Below are 23,551 nucleotides of genomic sequence, written 5' to 3'. Positions count from 1 at the left end.
AAGCTTAGACAGTACTGTTTCTCAGATAGCAAGACGAATGTCATGGTAACTCCCACTATAAAATAGACATCTCTAACATATAAAGCCACACAAATGTGCTATTACTTCCGTGAATAGAAAGGAATTTATGGATTTTTAGAAAGGAATTTATAGACACATCATGGATTAAGTTACATTGTTATAATGTATTGCCATTACGTCAGCTTGAAGGCCCATTGAACTGCCAGTAATTAAGTTTGTACTGCGTTACTACTGAGACACCAAGAGTGATGTTATCTACGTGACTACATAAACGTGTCTATAACATACTGTACACACAGTGACTAGCCAAGGCAAATATGTGTACCATATGTCTGCACTCAACTCACACTTGAATTTGCATATACCCATAACTGTAAAATACCCCTCCAGTTCAATAACAAGGAATAATGCCTTCAATGCCCCATCCACACATTACCTACAACCTGTCAGCTGACACTCTGCTCAGACCTGAGTTCAGGTCAAGTTCGTGTTTCATGGAGAGTTTTGACGGGAGTAGAGAGCGGCAGAGCAGAGGTTAGCCAATTACAAGCCTCTCCTCCGAAGAACTATTTTTGGTTTTTCTAACGCGCAAATACCTGAGTGATTGCAGCTGAAGGTTGAGAAACCACTCAGGAAGGAGCACAGGACAATGTGTAGAAGCAGAACAGAGGAGAAGAAAGCCAGGGTCCAATTATAGGAGCATGCACAAATAATGACGGGGTCTCGAGGAACAATCTTTAACTACAATGGATGTTTATCATTCAGGCAGCACTGTTGAAATGAGAGAAAGCTGTTGTGCACGTTCCAAGATCCATAATATTTAAATTGCATGTGCAGCCTCAGAATATACAGCCAGTAGATATTAGCAGTAGCTTCTAGACCAGGTTGGCAAGTTATTTGACATAAACTGAGATACTGTGGCACTTGCTGTTTAAATTTGTTCAGATATAACTGCAATACTCTCTTGTGCAAAAACATTGTGAAATTGGTTGAGAGAGGAGCTACACCTACAGAAATTCTTCACCACAGAAAAACGTAATTGTTTCTAGACATCGCACTGCTGAACTGCTTATGCCGGGTGGAATCCAAAGGTTAGGCCGCCCTTGTTGTTGTATCCTGAAGCTGTGTCGCAATCCTCTGGGTGGAAGCACAGTATGGTCTTAATCAATTAACCAGTGGCAACAGAAAATATCTGGGGGATGAGAGGAGCTTTATTTTGGACGTTCTTAACGGCACACAGAAGGGACACAAATCTGACGCCTGGGGGGGAATCTTCAACTTCATGTGATTTTTTTAAACAATGGGTTGTGCTTGGTTTTGTTTTCGTTCGTAGTGAGAGGAAAAGAGAGAGCGAGACAGAGAGAAAGACAGAGGAAGAGAGAGAGAGAGAGAGAGAGAGAGACTGAGAGAAAAGACTGAGAAATAGAGAAAGATACAGAAAGAGAGATAGACTGTCTAAGCTGATGTCCAGAATAGTACTCTATCTCGGGGGTGGACATGCTTGAGGCTATGAAGTCCCCATGTGGCTCTGTTGGTATGTGCATGGCACACAGCCGGGGGCGTTGTCCATGTCATTCGACAGCAAAGCTTGGCCTCGCAAATCAAATGCAGGGTCACACCATGGGGCTAAACCACTTCGGCTCCAAATACAAGGTGTTGTTACGTGACTGTTAGGCCACTTGCCACGATGAGGCATCCTCTTTGGATACTTTGCTAGTAAGGACTCACTGTATCCAGGGGACTATGTGATCCAGCTTTTTGCGGAACTGAGGACAATGCCTCTCTCCAGCTCCGTGTACCCTCTATCCAGCTGAGAGCGGTTGGGGCCCATGGTTGGCTATTACACCCCAGTGGAAGATTAGGATGTGAGAGTACTCTGTTCAGTAGAACGAGAGGTGATGAGACTACAGCTGGGCCTTGGGGAGCGCAGTTGTGAAAACTGAAGCTCCCCCTTCTGGACAGTACAGAAACATCGAAAGGCATTTGTCTGATGTGTCAGATGGTGTGTTATCGGTACAGTTGAGATGTTTCACAATGCACAAATCAAACTGTTAGTCAGTCTGTGTAAGAGTAATGATGCTGTTTTCGGGAATCTCACAGTTAGCATAGCTAACTCCAGTAAAGTCCATTCATCATGTTTTATTGACCTAAACCCCTACGGACTTGGCTATGAAAGGAAGTAGAATTCTCTGGTATTCAATAGCGTTGCAGGTAAAGCCTGCATGATCCAAATTTCAGAGACAAATATTGTTTAGTTCCTTGTGACTGTAAAGCCTCAGCTCTGCCTCATGCCCAGGAAGGTGCTTGTGGTTAGAGCCAAGTGGTGTTCTTCTTTTCTAGGAAGTTGGGGGGTCCTTCTGGGTTGCTGTTAACCTGTTGTACTAGCTCTCTCATGCACCCTGAAATGCTATGCAAGGAAATCAGACCATTGCTTATTTTCTTTACCGCTTAACTTATTCCTGGGTATCCCTAATTGAGCGCAATTACACCATGCATGCATGGCTTCAGTTGTTGTTTTGTAAGAACATCTGTGTGTGTGTGGGGGTGTGGGTGTGTGTGTGGTGTGTGTGCAGTTAGAGCTGTTTAAGTGTGTGTGTGTGTGTGTTTGTGGCGTTATGCCATGTAACAATCAGCAAGTCAATAATTTTGGCATCTTCTGCTTTTGGCATAGAGATACAGATATGTGTTGGTCATTTCAAAAGTGCAATTCCTGCCTCCTCTCAGTGATTCTCGTGTTCTAGAGACCACAGGCAGTCTGTGTTTCCGTGACTCATCCAATAACATCTTGGTTATCACCACAGAGATCACAACAAAAACAAGGACTGGCACTCATACCGGTAACGGCAAGCATTAACCAGGAACCAGGTAGAGAGAGGAGGCCAGAGAAGGGGCTGCTGGAAGCCGAGAGAGAGAGAGAGAGAGAGAGAGAGAGAGAGAGAGAGAGAGAGAGAGAGAGAGAGAGAGAGAGAGAGAGAGAGATGAGAGTGGAGATAAAGATCTCAAGAGGAAATTAGTGAGAGTAGGCATCCTTGTGGAAGGCACTGAGTGGAGTTGGAGTGCTCTGAGGACACAGAGATGAAGATTAGAATGAGGGAGAAGCCGCAGGTTCAGAATTGATGACCATTGGGGCCACCATGGCTGAGAGTAGACTGTCTACAGCTGAACAGGCAATGTCCTCCTAGATAATGTTGATTCGACAATAAAACATAACAATTGAAAAAAGAGAAGATAACTGAATATGTTTGAATACAGCTGAACTTGGCCAATCTGTATAGTTGTGTGGATGGTCCTTTACCCAAGAGCTAAGGGAAGTCCTTTACCAAGTGTTGACATTCTTAAGCTCTGAAGTACTAACCAGGAGCCATTGTTTCATGATATGGGCTATTTCCATGTGTGGACTGTGAAGCACAACGCTGGGAACAAAACAACAACATCCTGTTCAAACATCGCCATCTTGTGTTTGAAAGGACGTAGTGTAGTCAGAGCTGGATCCCTACACCTGACAGGCCTTCATGAGTATCATTTTCATTTTCATTCTCTGTTCATACATTTGATTAACCTAATAGCGTTAATAGTATTACATTTTATTGCAATGCTGTGCATCCCCTGCTTGAATGGTGCTCCATGTAGCCTCATTTCTCATCATCCTTCACTTGTACATTACACGGATCATAATAAACCCTTCAATAAGTTTCAGTAACAAGTTTCCTGTCAGGGAATACCGGCATTGAGCACACCACAAACAACGGCTGTTTATTGACTCAGACCTGGAGAGAGCAGAGCAGCGCTGTTTTCCTTCATGCAGTCACTGGGCCACATCAACACAGGACAGCAGGTCTCTCAACCACCCACTGGTTAGGCAGCAGTGTTTTCACAGGAAAGGATAACAATGAGGACATCTTCATTTACCGGCAGAGTGCTCATCTGTACACTCATTTGCAACGGATGTTACTTAAGTCGAAGCCTTTTCCAACTGATAGTGATCACGAAAGTACACGTTTCTGTGGTGAGCCAACTTTGATACAGTCGGGTCGTTTAGTTCCAAGCCGATTGGCCTCCGAGAAGGAAGACAAGTCCCTTTGTCATCCCAAAAAGCAAAGAAATACAGGACCACAGTCTGCGCCAGGCGGGTTAGCACCGGTGTAGGTAATCATCTCCTTGTAAATCTATGGTCACGAGCCATGCTGGGTGGGCCGGGGGAGAGAGAGCCCTCACGGCCACGCAGACAAGAGCCGAACCTCCACCTCCAGCCATGTCTTTCATAAATACCACCGTCTCATTCTCCAAACACACTCTGGGTTCCCTGCTAGAATGGTGGTCTAGGAGCTCTCTGTGGTTTATAATTAAAGTCGTTACCATCAGATAAAGCCCCACACATAGTTTGGGAACAGATTTACTCTGAGTAAGCAACAACTCAGAGAAGATTGATAGAGGATTGCAGAAGTGCACTGCGCTGTAGGGACATTATAGTGTCAGGTTACCTGAAGCTGTTCTCTCTCTTTCTAGCCCTCACCCCCCACCCCTTATCTGTGTCTTTGTTCCTGCAGTTCTGATTCTAGCAATCTGACAACAAGAAAAAGTATGTTATTGATCAAAGGACACATTAAGAGGACATTTAAGAGGTTCTGAATGCATTCTGCTATTCAAAACGGATTCAGTTGACATGCTGCATGTTTCGATATAGTATGAATGTATCCAGCCAGAGAGAAACTCCACTAGATAACAGATGATCAGTCAGATCACTAGACACACACTAACCATTCTGGAATTCAAAGGGACCTGCTGAGTACCGTGGGTCTGATCAACTGTCTTAATCCTGACAGGCCTTAATTAATGCTCCACGGGTGCGTATGTGTGTGTGCATGCCTGCATGTCTGTGTGTTTAACAGTCAGCAGGCAGAGACAGACATCACTGGGACACACAGCATACCTCAGACACTGCTCAGAGGGACACAGTACAACACCTCTCTGTTCAAATCCTGCAGAGAGAGAGTCAGACTTACAGACATGCAGCCACGTTAATACCAGAGCTTCTATAAATCTATCCTCTGTCTGGTGTAGTTCATATGGTCACGTCTACAGCCTCCCTGCATACCCTTTTTGACAGTCTGCCTGCCGGTTTGTCTGCCTCCCAGCTTGCCTACCTACCTCCCTACCTCCCTACCTACCTACCTCCCTGCCTCCCTGCCTACCTCTCTGCCTACCTACCTCTCTGCCTGCCTACCTCTCTGCCTGCCTACCTCTCTGCCTGCCTACCTCTCTGCCTGCCTACCTCTCTGCCTGCCTACCTCTCTGCCTACCTACCTCTCTGCCTGCCTACCTCTCTGCCTGCCTACCTCTCTGCCTGTCTACCTCTCTGCCTGCCTACCTCTCTGCCTGCCTACCTCTCTGCCTACCTACCTCTCTGCCTGCCTACCTCTCTGCCTGCCTACCTCTCTGCCTGCCTACCTCTCTGCCTACCTACCTCTCTGCCTGCCTACCTCTCTGCCTGCCTACCTCTCTGCCTGCCTACCTCCCTGCCTACCTCTCTGCCTGCCTACCTCTCTGCCTGCCTCCCTCCCTCCCTGCCTACCTCCCTGCCTGCCTACCTCTCTGCCTACACTGTACGTGGCAGCTTGGCATGTTCCCCGTCTGTGGCGTACCTCTCTGTCTTCAACACTACTGCTGGCTGGCTCTGCTCCGCGCAACAAATTCCTGGAAAACTTGTGTCGACATGTGAGGCAGCCGACAGTTATCCAGTTTTTTTCTTTGAACAGCATAAATAACTCAAAACAACACCTTTTTTTGCTAAGTTGCAGAGGTATATACTTTGAATAGAAGTGTTTAAAATATATCTTACAAGGAAATGGTCCTTTGGATTGGCTGAGCTAAAACTCACGCCTTGACCCAGCCTGAAGTTAAATCAACATTTGCATGATGTGTTCAATGGAAGGAAAGAGTGACAAATGTTTTATTGAATACTCTGTATAAATATCCTCCATTTATGAAAAGAGACATGCATGGGGCTCTTCGTCATAGTCTAGTATTTGTTTTAGATATGAAAACTGTAAAAAAAAAAAAACATAATCTTGTAGTTGCTTTGCAAGTTTTCTTAAAAACACTTGCAAACCCACAACAACTTAAAACCCTTCAAGTCATGAAAAGTTGAGATTTTATTTGACATGTACTTAGTGAGTTCACTCCACTGTTTTACATCCGCATGAAACATAACAAATGAATATGCAATGAATTTGAGCACGGTTAACTAATCAGCAGAGTATCAAGAAAGTCCATATCTTGTGTCTGAATCTAAATAAACACTGAAACATGATTTGAAATGTCACAACAAAAACGTGTTTTACAGACTGGAAAACAAAACTTGGACTTCAGTCTGTAAAATAATCAAACAAAGCACTGACAGGAACCTCCACAGTGATTTACACAGATAAATTACACAGTCCAACTTGGAAAGGGTTGTTTAAAGCATAGAGCTGTGTTCAGTCAAAATATGTTGTTTAATATGATTTAGATTATCAATCCTTTAACCTGGCTCACAATCATGAAATAAAAACAACTAAATATCTAGATGTGAAAAAACTACACAGACTGGCTGCGCAAGACAATAAGCGAAGGATTCTTCAAAGGTTCAGTCTTCTACAAAGGTTCCTTTGCAGTGTGTAGTCACTGTCATGGTAACAATATTAAAACTATGAACCCTCTGGCGTGGAATGGTCTGGTAATAAAACTGGGTACATTGGCAATAAATCACAGCGATGTCATCTCTCATCGTGCGCTCTTGCTTCGTATTGTCCTCTGCTTTCTTGTAACACAGATCACTACACACGTATGCAACCAAGCACAAACACAGGTTCTTCTAGTCACAACTTCGGACTCGACCAAGGGAGAAGGCATGGTGCCGTTGTTTCAAAAGAAAATCCCTGTATTCCAGAGGCCCGTCTAGTGGTTTGTGTCTGAGGAGTTCGGGGGGAAACACACTTCAAAGTGATAGATTACAAAGAGTGAAAACTTGGAGACAGAAGGTTTTATTCCCACAAAACAAGCAACAAAACAAGAAAGTCTGATCTGCCTGTCATATAGAACTTTGACAGAGGGTCATGTCAGAGGAAGTGTGCTTTCAAAAAACAACATTTATCAACTCAACCACACAAATGTCTGGGTCTATTGGATGTGAAAACAACTGGCCATTCTGCAGAATATGACTACACACACCAAAAGCTTGATTGAAAGTGCATTACAAAAGCCCTGTATATCAAACGAATAAACAAAATATAATATCATACTTTCTTTATACTGAACCTCATATAAAAAAAACAAAAAAACATTCTCTTTTCATCTACAAACTACTCAAACGAATAGAAACAATGTTAACATATGGTTTACACTCCCATATCCAAAGTGCTTTTAAAAGAGATGGTAGGCACGTTCCTCATGTTACCACTATGAGTAGTCTTGTTATCGAAGGTTTATAAATAAACAGTCTTTGGTGTCAACCAAACTCATCAGCATCCAGCAAGTTGGTAGTCCTTGGACAACCCTGGGATTCCCTTTTTTTCAAATTGTCATTGATACAAGAAAAGCTGTCCTCCATGTTGGGTATGTTCAAATGCTAACGTCCATTTGTCTTAAATTATGATTTGTTATATGAAAAATATGGCACTATCAATCTAGTACTGTATAAGTCATAGCATTTGTATCTGATATTAGTCCTAGCTAACTTCATTCAAAGTCTGTGTCTTAGTGGCACTTAAATCTTTGGTTACAACTGCCACCACAGTAACATGACTGACTCTGTGTGCTTTACAGCAATATTTACAGTATCTAATGACAGATTGCTGCTCATTTCTCTTTGGGCCTGACTTGTTCTTGGGTTGAAGTGAGAAAATTTGGTTCAGGTTTTAGTCTGGGTCGATGGAAAATTCTAAAGGTTCAATGTGGGGGAATTTAGTGAAGTGGTTTGAGAAGAAGCTTCCGTTCTACATGTGAAACGATCTGTCCCAAATGCTGAGAACCTTGTGGGAAAACAAGTCTCCCGCTAGTCTTCTATGAGAAGTTCCCCAACATTCTGTTCTGGGAGATGAGATTTGGGGTATAAGGTGATATTCAGCATCCCACTGAGCAGAGCTTAGTCAGCGGTAGATGTGGGGTCCAGAAGAGTAGGAGGTCCAGCTGTCAGGTTTCTAGAACCCATATGGATGGAGCCTCACTCTCTCAGTGAGCGCAGGGACCACGTAGAACAGCTCCCCTGAAGAGTCACAGCCCGGGGGATCCTAGATCAGACACTGTTCTCCCAGGGCTCTCCTGTTCAACGACTGAAGTGTGGAAGCTTGTTTCTCAGAGCGTAATTCTAGTTAACAGAGGAGACTCCCAACTCTTCACATGTTTCTCGGGTTGCAGATGGAGGTCTCCTAGTGACACAGGCTGAGCTCCTTCCTCACAGAACACTTCTTGCACTGCACCACGCAGCACCAGTGGAACCGGCACAGACAGTTCTCCTCAAACACCACCGTCTCCTCCCTGTAGCCGCGCTCACAGCACAGCAGGTCACAGCCACTCACGTCCATCGCGGTGCTGTTGCACATGCGGCCCCTCGTGCCCAGTGAGCCTGTCTTGCGGTTGGGCAGGCAAAAGTCAGGTGACTCCGCCGAGTAGATAAGGTCCTGTTTGTCCGGGGGTTTGATGTTCTGGCCCACCGGGATGAGGGTCTTGCCGTCGTTGCCACCCATCACTTTGGAGGCGCCGTTGAAGCGCTCCAGCAGGCGGTCGCCCACCTCCCGGAAGTGGGGCATCTTCTTCCAGCATGTTCTGAGAGTACAGGAGCCAGACAGCCCATGGCACTTACACTCAGTCCTCATGTAGTTCTTGACCGCCTGTGGTGGAACACACAAACGCAGCCAAACACACACACACACACATGAATACGCGCACACATGCACACACACACAGACACAGATAGGTAAGATAAAAGCAGACGCTATTCAGAAGGAATTTCCCCCCTACTCTCCCTCCTTCCCGCTTACCTTGCCTCTGGCCTTCCTTCATCTACCCTACCTTGACAACAAACTATCACTCACCTCTACACTCACCAGGGAACGACGGACGCATTCTGCATGCCTCTGCACTTTTATCTCGTCTTCTCTTTAATCCAAAAGTTTGTTTTTCAATATACTACATCTTCACGGTGGTTGTGTTCAAATAGCTGCTCCTAATGCTATAATTGGGTTGACTACCTACAGCCCAGTCCCTCCTCCACTTTTACCTGTGTCTGACCTTTCGGAGGAGGTTGAGGCTGTGTGACAGACAGTGTATCAAACTGGGACGCATACCAACACCGGAGAAGCAAATGGGACACCCAGGACATTTTAAGCAATAACGTGTAATTAACTTCTTAAGAGGGCAGACCAGCTCAGAACAAGAGTGCTGCAGTGTCGCTATCTCCTCTTTGTCAACAAGAAGGCCCTCGTCAGTCCCATAATTCACTCTGCCTACAAGTGCATGGAGTGAGCAACAAAGGAAAACGTTGCACCTTTACAAGGAAAAGATATATTAGCAGCTACTTGCCTTAAAGGCTTGAAAACCAAATGTGTGGCACACTTGTGTTTTCTTGTTTCAGAAACATGATTCTTGTTCAAATATCAGTTTACAGTGTAACACAAATATGGCTAGGGGCTGTCTCTTTCTGATACATGGGCAGAATGAGACAACATCCATCTACACAGGCAACACTTTCTCAGAAATCCTTTTCCCCTTTGCACTGTCAAATGAAATAAAAAGCCGTGGGTTATTTTGATCCCGTCTTCAACAGTAACATTGTCACAAATTCAAAACAATAGAAAATCGTATCATTTCTGAGTTGCAGACGGACACTGTAGACTTACCAAGCGGCCGGCCTCGTTGTTGTGCAGATCGATCAGCGTTCGGATGTCGCTCTTCCCCTTCTTTCTCTTGGCGTCCATGAACTGCTTGGACTTCTCGTAGCCGAACTCCACGTCGTCCCCACAGCCGCCCCACTCCCACTTGACGCCCTCGCCGGAGGCGGGGGAGGCGGGCCGGGGAGGCGCTCGGCTGCGGGTGGCCTCGCAGCCGCACTGGAGTAGGTCTCCCATGCTGCAGGCCTGGGTCACCGCGTGGGTCACCCCCGCCGCTGTGATGGCGTACACGAACGCTGTTTCGCGGATGTCTGGAAGACACCGAAATCGAAAAAAACAAGCATTTGCAAGGGTGTATTTGTTCATGTGTTTATTCACGTCGTTTTGGAAATGGTTTTCTTCTGCCATCAAAGAACGATGCTCTACACTGGACTACAGCAGAGAGGGACCCCGGGGTCACTGTCAGCATGTACAACTAATACTGCTGCTATCTCTCACTTTCTTTCTCTCTGCTTCTCTCTCACACAAAGCACAGCTGCTGGGTTATTTCTGGCTCAGGGCTTACCCCATAGACCCTGGGGATGTACAACTACAACTGCAAATTGATCCTGTGTCTTAACCTAATGCATAGCACAACTTTCAAGGCTGTGCCGTCTTCTGGGAAAGAAACATATCCCGATTAGAACTCTTAATACAAGAGACTGCTGGTTCTATACCAATAAAGTATTTGTTTTTAAGTTTTAAGTGTCGCTGAATCCACTACATCTATACATTTGTTATTTCTTCTCAATTTGTTTGAAAACCGATAGCTGCAAAGCGCCAAACACACAATTCCCATGCAGCAGTGTGTCCAGCTCTGCCTGTATTACATCAAGCAGAGGGAAGGGTGGGGAAGGAGGCAGTTAGCAGTCCATTGTGTCGAAGATGAAATGAATGACTTTTATTTTGTGGAGCTGGAAGACGTGAGAGTGCAGTCACCGCTCAGTCTGGTGCCAATTCCATATCGCATGATTCAGTGAATGGGATTCATTAAATCTGGTGAAACGGAATCGGTGCCGTGCGAGAGGGGCTGCAGACCAGCACACTGTGATATCAATACCAGCTGTCCAACCATCTGCACACCCAAAGATGTCTCCATGCTGGCCTGTGTGTGTGTGTGTGTGGCGACAGTGTGTGTGTGTTCATGTGTGGGCGTGCGTGCGTTCACGCCCGTGTGTGTGTGCGTCTCTCCATACCGGCCAGGGTGTTTGTGTGTGGGCGTGCGTGTGTGTGCGTGCCTCCAGTCCAGTCTACAGTTTAGATCGGAACACACACCTGACCTCACAGACTAGCCACTATGTAGATGTAGTTCTCAGGTCCATGGCCTAACCCTGTTTCTCTCCCTGTCTGTTCCTCCCCATTGACAGAGGGGCTTGAGGGCCTCTAGCGAGCATCCATCTGTCTGCATGGTCGAAGCCCATGCTGCCCTGGACCTGACCCTGCAGCCCTCCCCTCCTCCTGGATCCAACCTGGGGCTGTCTCTCGGCTCTGACCCCCTCTCCTCTGCTGCCCACTAGACAAGGGGAACATGATATTACTGTATGCTCTTACTATAAGGGGTAGTTTAAAAGTTCAAAAGCAACAGCATTACAAATCAGCAATCCATATCAATGGATGTTTTCCAGTCCTCTCTTTGTTCTCGATATGCAAATGTTTGATGAGTCACAGAAAGTGAAGAGGAGTAAGTGGTAAAAAAAATAAATACCATATCGAAAGAATCTCTTAATTTGAGCAACCCTCTTTTATATTTTCCTCCGAGACACAAATTCCAAACAAATTTCTGCTGCAGCCTGTGTCTGGGCCTGTCTGAGAGTGCTCAGTATGCCAGAAGGGCCTTCGACAGGAATTAGCAAATATTTTTTTAATACTCTAACTTTGAGTCAATGATGCATGGGTCCCGGGTTTTACGAAGCACTAGGGGACCGTCTGGGCCCCTCTGCGGCATGGCGTGGCGGCAGCTCCATCTGACACATGCTGATGGGCATGAACTCTGCTGATTGATTGATCTGGCCTGGCTGAGTCCGAGTCAGGGAGAAGCTGAGCTCATGTGCTCTTGAGCACATGTCTGCTGCCTGGCTGGCATACCTGTCTTCCACTCTGTTAACCTGAGCCTCACACAGCTACCACAGACAGACATAATCCCTTACTATGCATCAAACACACTCTGGATGTTTCACACACCTACTGTACATGCTGCATCCTATGCTTACACTTGTGGGGATTCTGTCTGGGATATCTGGGGATAAACTGTCCACAGCTGTTAAATTGGGTATTTTCATACCAATGCATTTGGCTGGTATAAAACAGCTCTTTGGTTAATCTGCTAAGAGCTTGGTGGACGGTGAAGACACACCTCTGCTTCATCTCCCTCTCTGAGAGAGAGAGAGAGAGAGAGAGAGAGAGAGAGAGAGAGAGAGAGAGAGAGAGAGAGAGAGAGAGAGAGAGAGAGAGAGAAAGAGAGAGAGAGCAACACCACATGACTCACAACCACTATCAAGTTCAACAGGGAGACGGGTGAAGGAATGTTAGGAGGGGTACTCTCTCTCTCTCTGTCCTTCTCTGTCTCTCTATATCAGAGTATCACTGGGTACATGACTACTTCATGGTTGCCAGCTGGGTGCACAGGGGTGAGAAATAACCCAATAAGTAAAGTCATCAATAGAGTTGTGGAAGACTCTGATTTGTTATTGACAAGACAGACGATTAGTTTGTGAGTGTTCCCGCCACCCCCTCCACCCTCAGGGGAGCTGTCGAGAGCTGTATTGTATTACCTAATAACACAACCAGGACATTCAACCCTCATTCTATGAGAATAAAACACAGAGGAAAACAACACACTCCGCCTTGATTGTGTCAGATCTGATACTGGCATGCGCACAATCCACTCCTTGAACCATCAGTGTAATTAGAGAAGTACCAAATTGGTTATTTGAACATAGCAGATATCAAGATTATACTTGTAATGACTACCAATGACTACCCAATCTCACAGAGGAGAAGCTGCATAAATCTCATTGCTAAATAAATTGACTGGATTAAAAAATAACTTGTTCCTTCTCTGAGAGAACATGTTCATTCATACTTGAACCTTTTCCGACTAGGGTCTTTTCTATGATAAGCATGACTTACCATGTCCAAAGAGGAATGCATGTTCAATAAGTGGGTCATCTTCATTAGGACAGCTACTATACTGCTGACACAGAGGGCTACTCAGTCTATGATTAAAGGAAATACATGGTGTCCAATCTTTCCTCATAGTACCACAAATCATAAGCATGGAGATAAAAATAGCTTTTTGGTGCATATATTAATATTTATGTTTTAAACCCGTTTCAATTGCTGCTTGGTTTTGTCGCATAACTACACATGTTAAAACTCAAAAGTCATTCATTATCGAAAGAGTTCAACTTGTGAATGTATCAGGATGTTTTAGCAGTGTCTATGGACAAGACACTGGCGGTTACGTTTCTCCAACCTCATCACTCAGCTTTATAGGAAACCCCAGTGACAGGACTGTCATTTATTGTTTTCTGAATTACAGAATGTGGCTTCAGCCATAAACGAGTGTCTTTGCTTGTGAATTGCTTCGTAACTCAGAACATCTCTGTATCCACTGTGGACTGAGCACTGCCAGGGAGCGTGGCGCTCTGACCATGACGGACAGAGCAGAAGACAGAAGGAAGAGAGGTTAACAGACAGAGCAACGAATCACATTCCTAAAGTGGCATAAGAAATGACATGGCAGCCTGGGTATTTGTTATAATACATTTAAATTAGAACCACACTTTGCGTCTCTGAGCATTTTCGAATTGCTTCATTAAAACCAGGAGACATGTTCAATCTCTCCCGGGAGCTCCCCTGGTCTGTCTCGTGAGCCCAACGCGGAGCCTGGAGCGCCAGGACGACAGCAGTTAGGGTTTTTCATGTTTGAAAAGGCAGGAGAAAACAGCCTTCTGGTTATTTTTGCACCGACAAATAGGAGTCGGAGTGAGCTCGTTCTGGCGATGCGGCGGTGGCCATGTGAGGAAGTGGTCCTGTCTTCGCTGGGCTCTCGGCGCTGACAGACGGTCCTTAAAGGCTGATCTGGGTAATTGTGCTGACTATTTTCAATGGAACAGCACTTTAAAACCCATCTACTGCGCAGACACGCTGGAATTCATGATTAATCACCGTTGAGGGCTGTCAGACTCCTGCTCCTCCGTGAGAGGAGAGGTGTTGTAATACTGACGGTGCACCATCCAAGCACAGGCATGACAATCAGCCCCAACACTCTCAGATCCTCATATACCTGGTGAAAAGTGAGTGTTACTAGCTGAACCACATAAGGTCCTACTCTCCAACAGTTAGATGGACGTAGCTGACAGCTTTCAGCATTCTTTGGCTTTTCTGACTGAATCTGGCTCGTCAAACTAAGTGAGATACATCGATGTTTGACGGAAGATAATGTTTATCTTCTAGCCCTTCTGAGGGTTTCATCGTGGTACCAATATCTTCCTCATCCAGCCACCACAGTCTGTCTCAAGTAACCACACGCTATTTAGCTAGGCCACGGAGGATTACAGTCTTGCTGAGGAATGGCTCATAAGGCCTGACTGTGGCAGATGATACCATGAGTTTAGTCAGACACACCACACAGACATTCTTCTAGTCATAAAGTCTTTGAGTGGATGCTTTAATGGACATTTCTCAGCTCTGCTAGCCAAGTTCCTTCAGTGGCAGTGCTGTCATCACTATCAAGATGGCTCATAAAGATTCAAAGAGAGCTGTGAGCATGCATTAGCTAGATAGCTCAATAAAAACCAGGAGAGGATATATACAATTAATATTGGAGCAACTCCCAGTGGTTTGTTGACAAAACACTTCATTGTTGGGCCACAGAGAGTGGTTTCTATGGAGTAATGGAGTAGTCAGATAGTGCTGGAGCACGGGCAGGGACAACAGACCGAAATATGCTTGGTAATTGCAGAGTAGCAGGGCCCTACATTAGTTATATTACTGAACTTCAAAGAGATGGGAAAAATTTTGAGATCAATGATTAGGAGAGGCAATTTCAGAAGATAATTTTGAGAGTGCAATCTGATGCAGAAGAGAGTCAGTCAAGTGTAAATCTGTCTTGTTAAGACACAACAGCTGTCCTTGTTCTGAGTTGAGAGGCCACTGCCTCAGCCTCTGCAGGTCATGGGTTCACGTCTTCAAAATAGACACTAGTGAATCATGAGAGAGATACTTAGATCATCTTCTTTCATAATCACACAGCTTGGAAGAAGATTTAGGGAAAAGTTAGTCGTGCTGAGTAACCATAGATAGGAACAGTTTGGGATTCTGTTTAAACAGAATTAATCCATTTTGTTACTCACCTTGTTGGAGTATTTTGCCAAAGTACTTGTTCTGACTGGTGCAGTTCCACCGACGATAGCGAAACTGGTACTGACATTCCCGGACGCCTAGCTTGGCGCCCTTGGCCACCTCGCTGACAATCTCTGGCTGGGTCTGGCACAGCTCTGCCTGTTTGCCAGCCAGGCGCTTTGTCTTCCTGCAGATACTGTTGGGATCCATGACCAGAGGACTGCCCACCGCCCTGAAGAACAGGACACACACACACACATCATTCATAGCACCACTGGGAATCTTAGGTGTATTACCAGAGAGAGGTAGACCCATCTTAATTGCCAGGTTTCTTCTCTTGTGATGACAGACATCTGTTTACACTTCAGGTAAATTGTTTATTTCTCTCCTTAACGGGAGAAAAAGTAGGCCTCTGGTCCAGCACTGTGAGCTTTTTCCAGAATGTTCCAAACTGTTGTCATGACATAATGTGAGATCGGTCCCATTTGAGTTCACCTCCACTTAATAATCTATAATATCTGACTTTACAGATTAGCGGTGTGATCTTGTAAGGCGTAAACCAGGTGTTATTGTTAAGCGGTAGTAGGGAAAGGAGTGTATATGTCTGTGTGCATGGTCTATGTGTCTTAATGCACGCTCATGCCTGCCTATGTGTGTGTGTGTGTGTGTGTGTGCATATTTGTGCACGTGTGTAAGAACGCCTCACTGCTTTTCATTCACCCCTTGCCGTTGTGTTCCATCTCTATGTCTAATAACTTTCATCTGCGGAGTGAGTTTGTTTTAAGAAGTCAAAGCAGCTCTCTTGCCAATCCTGTCTCATGCCGGTCTGATAAGACAAGGAGCCACAGGATAGTGGCATTCTGCTCACAGGACCCATCCCCCATCGAACTAAGTCTATTATTTTATTACAGTGGGGCCATTTATATTTTGATTTAAAATGTCACCCTATACCTCTGATTAAATCAAAATACCATTTATTTTTAGCCGCAAGTACGACCTTTATAGTTTTGTAGCGTCATGGAAAAAAGAAGACAGCAGACAAACTGCCAACACACGGTTATCCTCGAGGACAGAAATATATGATAATGGCAAGCGGCGTGGATTAAGCTTACAAAACTACTCAAATCCACCCTAATAATTCAGTCTGTCTTCCTGGAAAGGAGAGAACAGTACTGTAACAAGCTCCCATGAAGTAAATTATGTCAACTGTGGTGCGAGGTCCTGATTCCAAAACTCCAGCTCAGAAGAATGGTTACAGTATTCTGACAACCAATCCCCTTCTTCTACCAGTTATTGACGATGTATTGACAACGTCTCCTTGGCAACGGCTTTGGAAAGAACACTCAATGAGCGTGCTCCTTTGAGCAGTATCCATGAAGAAAGAAGAATAAAACCCGTAGCCTTCCCTGCTGTGTCATTCGGATGTTCACATGTAGTGATTAGCAGGCAGACTCTGCCTCTACAACCACTGATTATCTCTGTCATCACAGCCTCCAAACCTGTGAGCGAGTGTGTCCGGATCAGAGCCATGAAACTGGCTCTTCTCACAGCTTGCAAAAGAAATGACCAGGTTTTACAACAGGAGGTGTAGGCTCGTAAAAAAGCAGACTATGTTGGACAGACTTTCTCTCGTCCAAGTTCTGTGTCATTGTAAGAAGCGACAATTGACAACAAAAAAAACGTGTGATAAAAGTATTTTGATAAAGCACTCAGGATAAATGAATAAGATGTCATAGTAACCCACTATAAAGTACCTTGTTCTAAATGCTAATGCTTAGGCTTTAGGAGAGCTAGCTCATACAGTCTTGTGTAGTGAGCAGTATTTCAATGTAACTCAGACAGTTGGACTGTCAACATAGCTGGAGTGAGCATTGTGTATGTAAATGAGGCTTTTGTCTGTATGACCAAGTTGCATTGCAAAATGTACCAGAACCAGCACTGACCTCAAACACATCCCTGAGCTGCCAAAATCACACACAGACATCTTCATTAAAACATACACACACAAGGAACTCCAATGTCAGATAAGCAATCAATCTTCCTATTCCTACAATGTCACAGATTCAGCCTCTATCAGTTCTAGTTAAAGCTCCTGGTGGTGATAACGTTGAAACAGGGTCTAACCAAAACATCAACGAGGATGTACCGCCATGGATGCAATCAAGAACCTCTCCAAACCCTACCTCGCATGAAATATCAGAAAGATAATAGAGACCAAAATAGAGAAGGAAACAGAGATAAAGAACCACATATCCAAATAATCAGTCCCTGTGGAGCAGCAGACATGATCTGTGTAGGATAAGCTGTTTTTCTAGCCTGGCCGACCTCAGGTTTCATTACCACTCGCACGGCCACAGATATGGGCCTTTATTCACTTTGCGAAACGAGTGAATTTCATCCTCCTTAATCCTCCAAGTATGCTGTATATGAAGTCAGTCACGACAAGGCCAGGGACTAGGACGCCAGCTAGGGAGGGAGGGGGGGGGAAGAGAGAATGAGAGAGAGACACAGAGAGATAGAGAGAGAGAGGGAGAGGGAGAGAAAGGGACGCTGGATGAGGCCTGTGGTCCATGGCTTTGAGCCATGGCATAATCTTCTCTAGGCTTCAACACTAAATCAAGTGACAGTCTAGGACTGACACAGGCAGCGCCACAGCAGTCTGTCACATGTTGATCTCACAGTGAGAGGGAAGGAAAGAATAAGAACATAGTACGCAAGTACCCAGCAGGAATCCAACTCAAGTCTCCCACTATGCCAGCTCCAATTATCTACCAATTCACCAAGAATACATCCTTAAGATTTGAGTATAATATTGTGCCTTTAAAGTCTCAGACAGGGATTATCTGACTCCCTCTGCCACACAGAGACAAGACTTGTCCCAGTCTAGGAAGCATCTGTTGCACAGCACATGCTCTGCAAAGGAACACTGTAACATCCTGCAGACTCCAGCCCTGGCTGGCGCAGGCATCTCGCTCTTCATCTCATCTTTATCTGACCACATCTCTCTGATCCTTGATTGTACATCTCACCACTCTCAGACAAAAACAAAACAAAAAAACATGTATTGCTTTTTGATTCGTGAGTGGGGAAAGATAAGATCTAGTATAATTAAGTGCTTTTCAACTGGTGATTGATGTTTCAACTGGTGCGGAGCAGAAGCGGAGGGCCAGGGCTGGGGGGGGGGGCTATGTTGGCTCTGGCCCCATTCGGCCTGGATGACTGGGACTGACACTTGTGCATGTGCACCTGTGAGGTTGAGACACGCTCCTCACTGCCTGCCATGCCAGCCTATGCCCCACACAAACAAAACACAAGACACACAAAACTATCTGATGGCGATTTAACACCCAGCCTCATGTTCAATGGTCAGTTAGTATCTGTCATTAGAAAAAACACTCTTAAGAACCACTGTACATTTAGGCGGGAAGGGTACATATGAACACACCCACCCACCCACCCACACACACACACACACGGCATATAACTACTTGTGCTGGACCCTGTTTTAGAGCAAAGGCATTCCACACTCCCTGAATCTCACTGCTCAGCACCCGGCCCAAATGATTAGACTCTAATCAACAGAGGCTCTGAAAGGACAGGGTTATCTCTAAGCGTTTCATCTCTCCCTCTCTCTCCCTCTCGCCAGTGATATCCTGTCTGAATGACAACTATTTGCCTTTAAAGAGAAGACGGAGAGAGAGAAAGAGAGAAGTGATGGTATGTCGAGAAACTCTCAACAGAAAGCGTCATTGTCCTGTCCGTGTCTGCCAGACCTACAGGTGTGCTCACCTTTAGCCCACCCTTCTAGGCCTGTCTTAGTGTAGCAGAGGTGGTTCAGTGACCCATGCACTATTGATGAGTGGCTTAACCTTGCCTGTGACCCGAGGACATCCATTATCTCCCCTAGTTTTAGCTCAGCAGGCCAACAACATGCAGCCTGTGATTCAGCACCGTTGGTCAGACCAGTTCAGTGATTATAGGTGACCTTGATAAAGATGGAAAGGGGGGGAAGAGCTCGAAAAATGCTGAAAGGGGATGTGATCTAAACATCCCCCTGCAGATGAGTGTGTGTGTAGAATATGTTATCAACAGATCTCTCCCTGTCTCTCTGACTGTCACACACCTCTGAGCGCTGAACACGGGATTGTTTTATGATGACATATCCACTGCCTCAAGGTCCACCTAAAATTCCAACTCTGACCCCTTTCATACGTCTGCTTTTACCACAGGCCATGCCAGACCTCAATGAGGTTCAGCATGCAAGACCACCATAGCCCTGCAACCCTAAGACATTTATCTCTATCAATTGCTGTTGGTTTCACGTTCAATTGCAGTTTAAATACCTTTTAAATGTTATTTAGAATGTGCTCAAAAAGTTGTTAGATAAATTCAAAACAATTATTGTTGATTATATATCATAAAGGTTTTTTTCAACACTAGATAATAGGCAACTAATATTCCCCAGGGGGATAGGAGAGTAGTACTACAATAAGTTATTAAAATGAATTAAAATGATATTATCTTAGACTAGTCCCTTGGTATACTGCTGCTTTAAAACGTAAATGGGAAAATGCGTCTGTATATTGGATAGGCTATTGGATGACATGTTTAATTCAAATATATCAGAATAAACGAGTTGCCGCTATAATCGTTTAGTTTCATTGATATCTGAGGTCACACTATTAAGAAAACCCCTTACTAACACATTTTCTACTGCTATCCAATAGCACGTGTCAATTATTAATGTACCAAAGACTTACCACCATAGTCCGATGATATTGACAGGACAAAGAAGGATGAAGAACAGAGCAAGTTGAATCCGAGATAATGGAATCGTCATGATGAGTGTATCCTTGAGAAAGAGCAACAACAACTCTATATCAAAGTTCCAAACCGAGCACCGCCTCTCCCAAATACAATTAAGGTGTTGTTTGTTTTTCATGGGATGTCTCGCGGACTCGGTCGACCACACTGCAGGAGTCAGCAGCACCGCCAAATACTGGTGCGCAGGAAACCCGACTGGATCTTCTCCGGTCTCATCACTAACGTTTGATAACTTGGTCAGAGTATGGCGATTTCCGTGATGGAATGCGTTAACCTCTTCATTGTCGTGTCTCTGGCAAACAATTTCAAACTTTAAACCCCAAAGGAAAAGGTGACAAAAACCTTGCGTCTTACACCCAAATTCCAATAGCACAGCGATTTTAATCTGGCAGCAAGGATACTGGAGCCTGAGGGTGATGGAATGGAGCCAGAGCCAGGGCAGGGAAGTAAACCCCAGAAGATTCCAGGAGGACTATCGATGTTGACGTTATGGCGCAAAAGCATTAACTGAAATTGGCCTCAGTATCAGCGTTTTTTTGTCTTTTCTTTTTTTGCGTAGCTCTCACGCATTCAAATAGGATGACGGTTATTTTTCTATACGAAGGCCACAGGTAGGCGTCGGCAGGCGTAAACGTTGCCCTGCTGTCTAGTTTTTTTTTTTTTTTTTGCCCTGCTCTCTAGTATTTAAGTGAAAATGCGTTTGCCTTGGTTAACAGATGCGCTCATCTTCAACCGTGACGTCGCTCCGGGCCAAGTGAAATCCTCACTGTCACTCAGGGAAAAAATGGATAATTACTTGGAAAAGCTTGACTGATTACAAACTGTTGAAACTGAGGGTGGGGGAGAGGCAAAGAAACATTTTCCCGACGTGTTTACAGTAAAGAAATCACAGCCTATGGAATTATATGAGCTCATCACAGGTGTTGCAAATACCTCTCCCTGAGTTGCCATTGTTGATTAGAGGAACATGCAACTAGTAGGTGGAAAAATACTTGGTTAAACAATAACTTGTGGACAGTAAAATTTAACTTCCATCTACTGTGTTCTGTTTTAGGGAAAGTGTTTAATTGACATTATTATTATTATACCTCCTGAATTTCTCAATAACGGCAAATACACAATAAATATAAAAAGGAATGTCCTACATTCCAGCCAGCGATACTGGTTTCTTATTTACCCGTAGATTTATAAACGTAATCAGTGCCAAAATATCTCTGTTTCCACTATTATTCTTGTAAATTAGAACACCTGCTCTGTGCTGAGTTAGCACTCGTTTGATTATAATAGTGTCATCACTGCAGTGGACTGTAGCTTCTCACTCTTGCCAACAAAAGGGCAATCTATGTCCATGTGTCAGGCATGTCTTGCATAGGTAGGATTACAACATAACCCCTTTATTTGAAGTGGCCAAAGGCACGCATTGAAATCCAATAGCTGTGCTCTGTAGTTGCCCATCAAAAGATCAACCCACTACATTCCTGGACAGTGATGCAATCAATCACAACACAAACACAAGGCTCATTTTACAGCTGCAAGTCTCATCTGCATTTATCAACAACCCCCTGCCACCCCTCCCTCCTCCCTGACCCCACCCAGAATGCAGGAGTGATAAGTGCAGATTTTATTTTCTGGTTATCTCATGGTCAGGTCTCTTTGATTCATATTCCATTGTTTCCCACCAACATCAAAGGAGGAATTTGAAACACATCTCTTTATGCTCCAGGTGTTTCAGTAAAACTTCAGTTTATCATGGCAGAAGAGAACAGTTTAACTGGATTTATAGATTTTTCCTGCTACTAACCTCGGATGAGAACCAAAAACTAATGTGGGACATTTTCACTCATCAGGCACATTAGTTGGAGAGTTTATGATTGTGGGGTGAAATTTAACACCAAAACTAGTAGAATTCTTTCTCTTTTTTTGTTCTGATTCTGAGTCTGCATTGTTCTGTGTAAGCACAAATTCATATGACATTGGTATGAATCGGGCCCCCTTAGGAGGCTACGTTTATTGAGAAATGATTCCGAAAATGCATGAATACGTGACTTACGACTTTTCCACAGGGAATTAGAAAGAGATAAAGAGTTATAGTTATAACAGCATAATTGTGAACGTGTCTGACAACATTGCTCGTTTTGTGGTATTCTCTCTTTCTCAGTATGGGAGGGTATGTTTTGTTAGGGAGGGCTGATTCTTCATACTTGGCTTAAACTTTATGGACAATAAAGATCTGATTTCAAAGTCCAGCAGGGTGTTGAGCCTGGGGTCTTGGCTGAGCGTTCCCTGGGAACAGCCGCTAAAGACCCAGAGTGTGCCTGGCTCACTAGTGCTTCACAATACCAACAAACTCCTATCTCCTTTATACACTCTACCCTACCAAGAGTAGCCAGCACACTCTGTACTTACACCCTTTCCAGTTCACACTACTTTTCCTATTAGTAGTATACCTTACGTATGCTTCTACCCATTCTACCCAACTCCAGCATACCACTGTTATACAGATGAGACACACTCCTCTTGATACACTGTTTTCATCCTGCCGTGAAACATCTCCCCGCAGCCTGCCTGGAGGCTGGACACAGCTTCTACATAGTCCTCTCTCTTTAGGCCTAACACACAAAAGAGAAAACAACTTACAATCTTCACTCCTTGGCCAAAATGCAAGTGATACATTCCCCAGGCATTATCATTTCAAAATGATTAGAAATCCAATCACACATAATATTTTATATGCCGAGTTGAATTAAGGCTAAATCAGAAACACATGACGGCAAACATGAGGCTCTTAACCTTTTTAAACGAGCCACAGTCATCCTTGGAATCCCCTGGAGCTTGCTCCATGACATTTCTTGTGAACCGGCAGAAGTATTCTATAATAAAACATCTATACTGTCCCATGATTTCTATGTCTGCAAACCTCCACATCCTCCCCCCCTGTCTGCTCTGGGATAATGAGATTGAGTCATCATGATGCATGATGCAACAACTAAGGGAAAATTAAGTGTTTCGGACAGAATTATGTCACTTTTCAGGGTGTAGACAGCCAGAGTATTGTCCAGAATGAGATACATGTGGATCTCTGTGTAGGCCGCAGTATCTGCAGAAGCTTTCAGTTATCACATCCAGACAACCTGCTTCCGAGACCCAAACCTTCATTACAGTGCAGATTACGCATTTTGACTGTAAAAATGTGTTAAAAGTTTTAATGATCATGAGATCACCCCCTCAGTCACAAAAAAGGGTCCCCAGAAACAAGTTATCGGGGACATAATTAAACCCAGCCATTGTGCCATCTTCCAAGTGCGTCACATTAAGCACTTTATAACAGCATCACTGTTGAACTTTTCTTTATTAGATTAGATTTGGCCCCATTGATGGTGCCATCCATGTGTGCCGGAGGGGCCATCAGGGAGTTGACTTGTGTGTGTATGTGTGTGTTTGTGTGTACATGTGTT

At 44.6% G+C, this 23,551-nt stretch overlaps 1 protein-coding gene across 1 annotated transcript; it reads right to left on the bottom strand.

Annotated features, from left to right (window-relative positions):
* Positions 1-8,286: 8,286 nt before the first annotated feature.
* wnt6b (wingless-type MMTV integration site family, member 6b) lies at positions 8,287-20,127 on the bottom strand. The gene is made up of 4 exons (XM_067255324.1): positions 20,033-20,127; positions 15,284-15,504; positions 9,897-10,198; positions 8,287-8,888 (listed from the first exon to the last, which is right to left on the bottom strand). Exons 1-4 carry the CDS (start codon positions 20,110-20,112, stop codon positions 8,427-8,429), a joined length of 1,065 nt encoding a protein of 354 aa, XP_067111425.1. The 5' UTR covers positions 20,113-20,127; the 3' UTR covers positions 8,287-8,426.
* Positions 20,128-23,551: the final 3,424 nt, after the last annotated feature.

Source organism: Osmerus mordax, chromosome 2, assembly GCF_038355195.1.
Source record: "Osmerus mordax isolate fOsmMor3 chromosome 2, fOsmMor3.pri, whole genome shotgun sequence".
Lineage (NCBI taxonomy): Eukaryota > Metazoa > Chordata > Actinopteri > Osmeriformes > Osmeridae > Osmerus > Osmerus mordax.
This window is presented reverse-complemented; position numbering and strand designations above follow the sequence as displayed.

Excerpts from the sequence above, each read along its gene's own strand:
- wnt6b (XM_067255324.1), bottom strand. The coding sequence starts at position 20,112 with ATGACGATTCCATTATCTCGGATTCAACTTGCTCTGTTCTTCATCCTT. Across the intron at positions 10,199-15,283 it reads TGGCAAAATACTCCAACAAG|ACATCCGCGAAACAGCGTTC; the intron begins GTGAGTAACAAA and ends GGTGTCTTCCAG. Across the intron at positions 8,889-9,896 it reads ACAACGAGGCCGGCCGCTTG|GCGGTCAAGAACTACATGAG; the intron begins GTAAGTCTACAG and ends GTTCCACCACAG.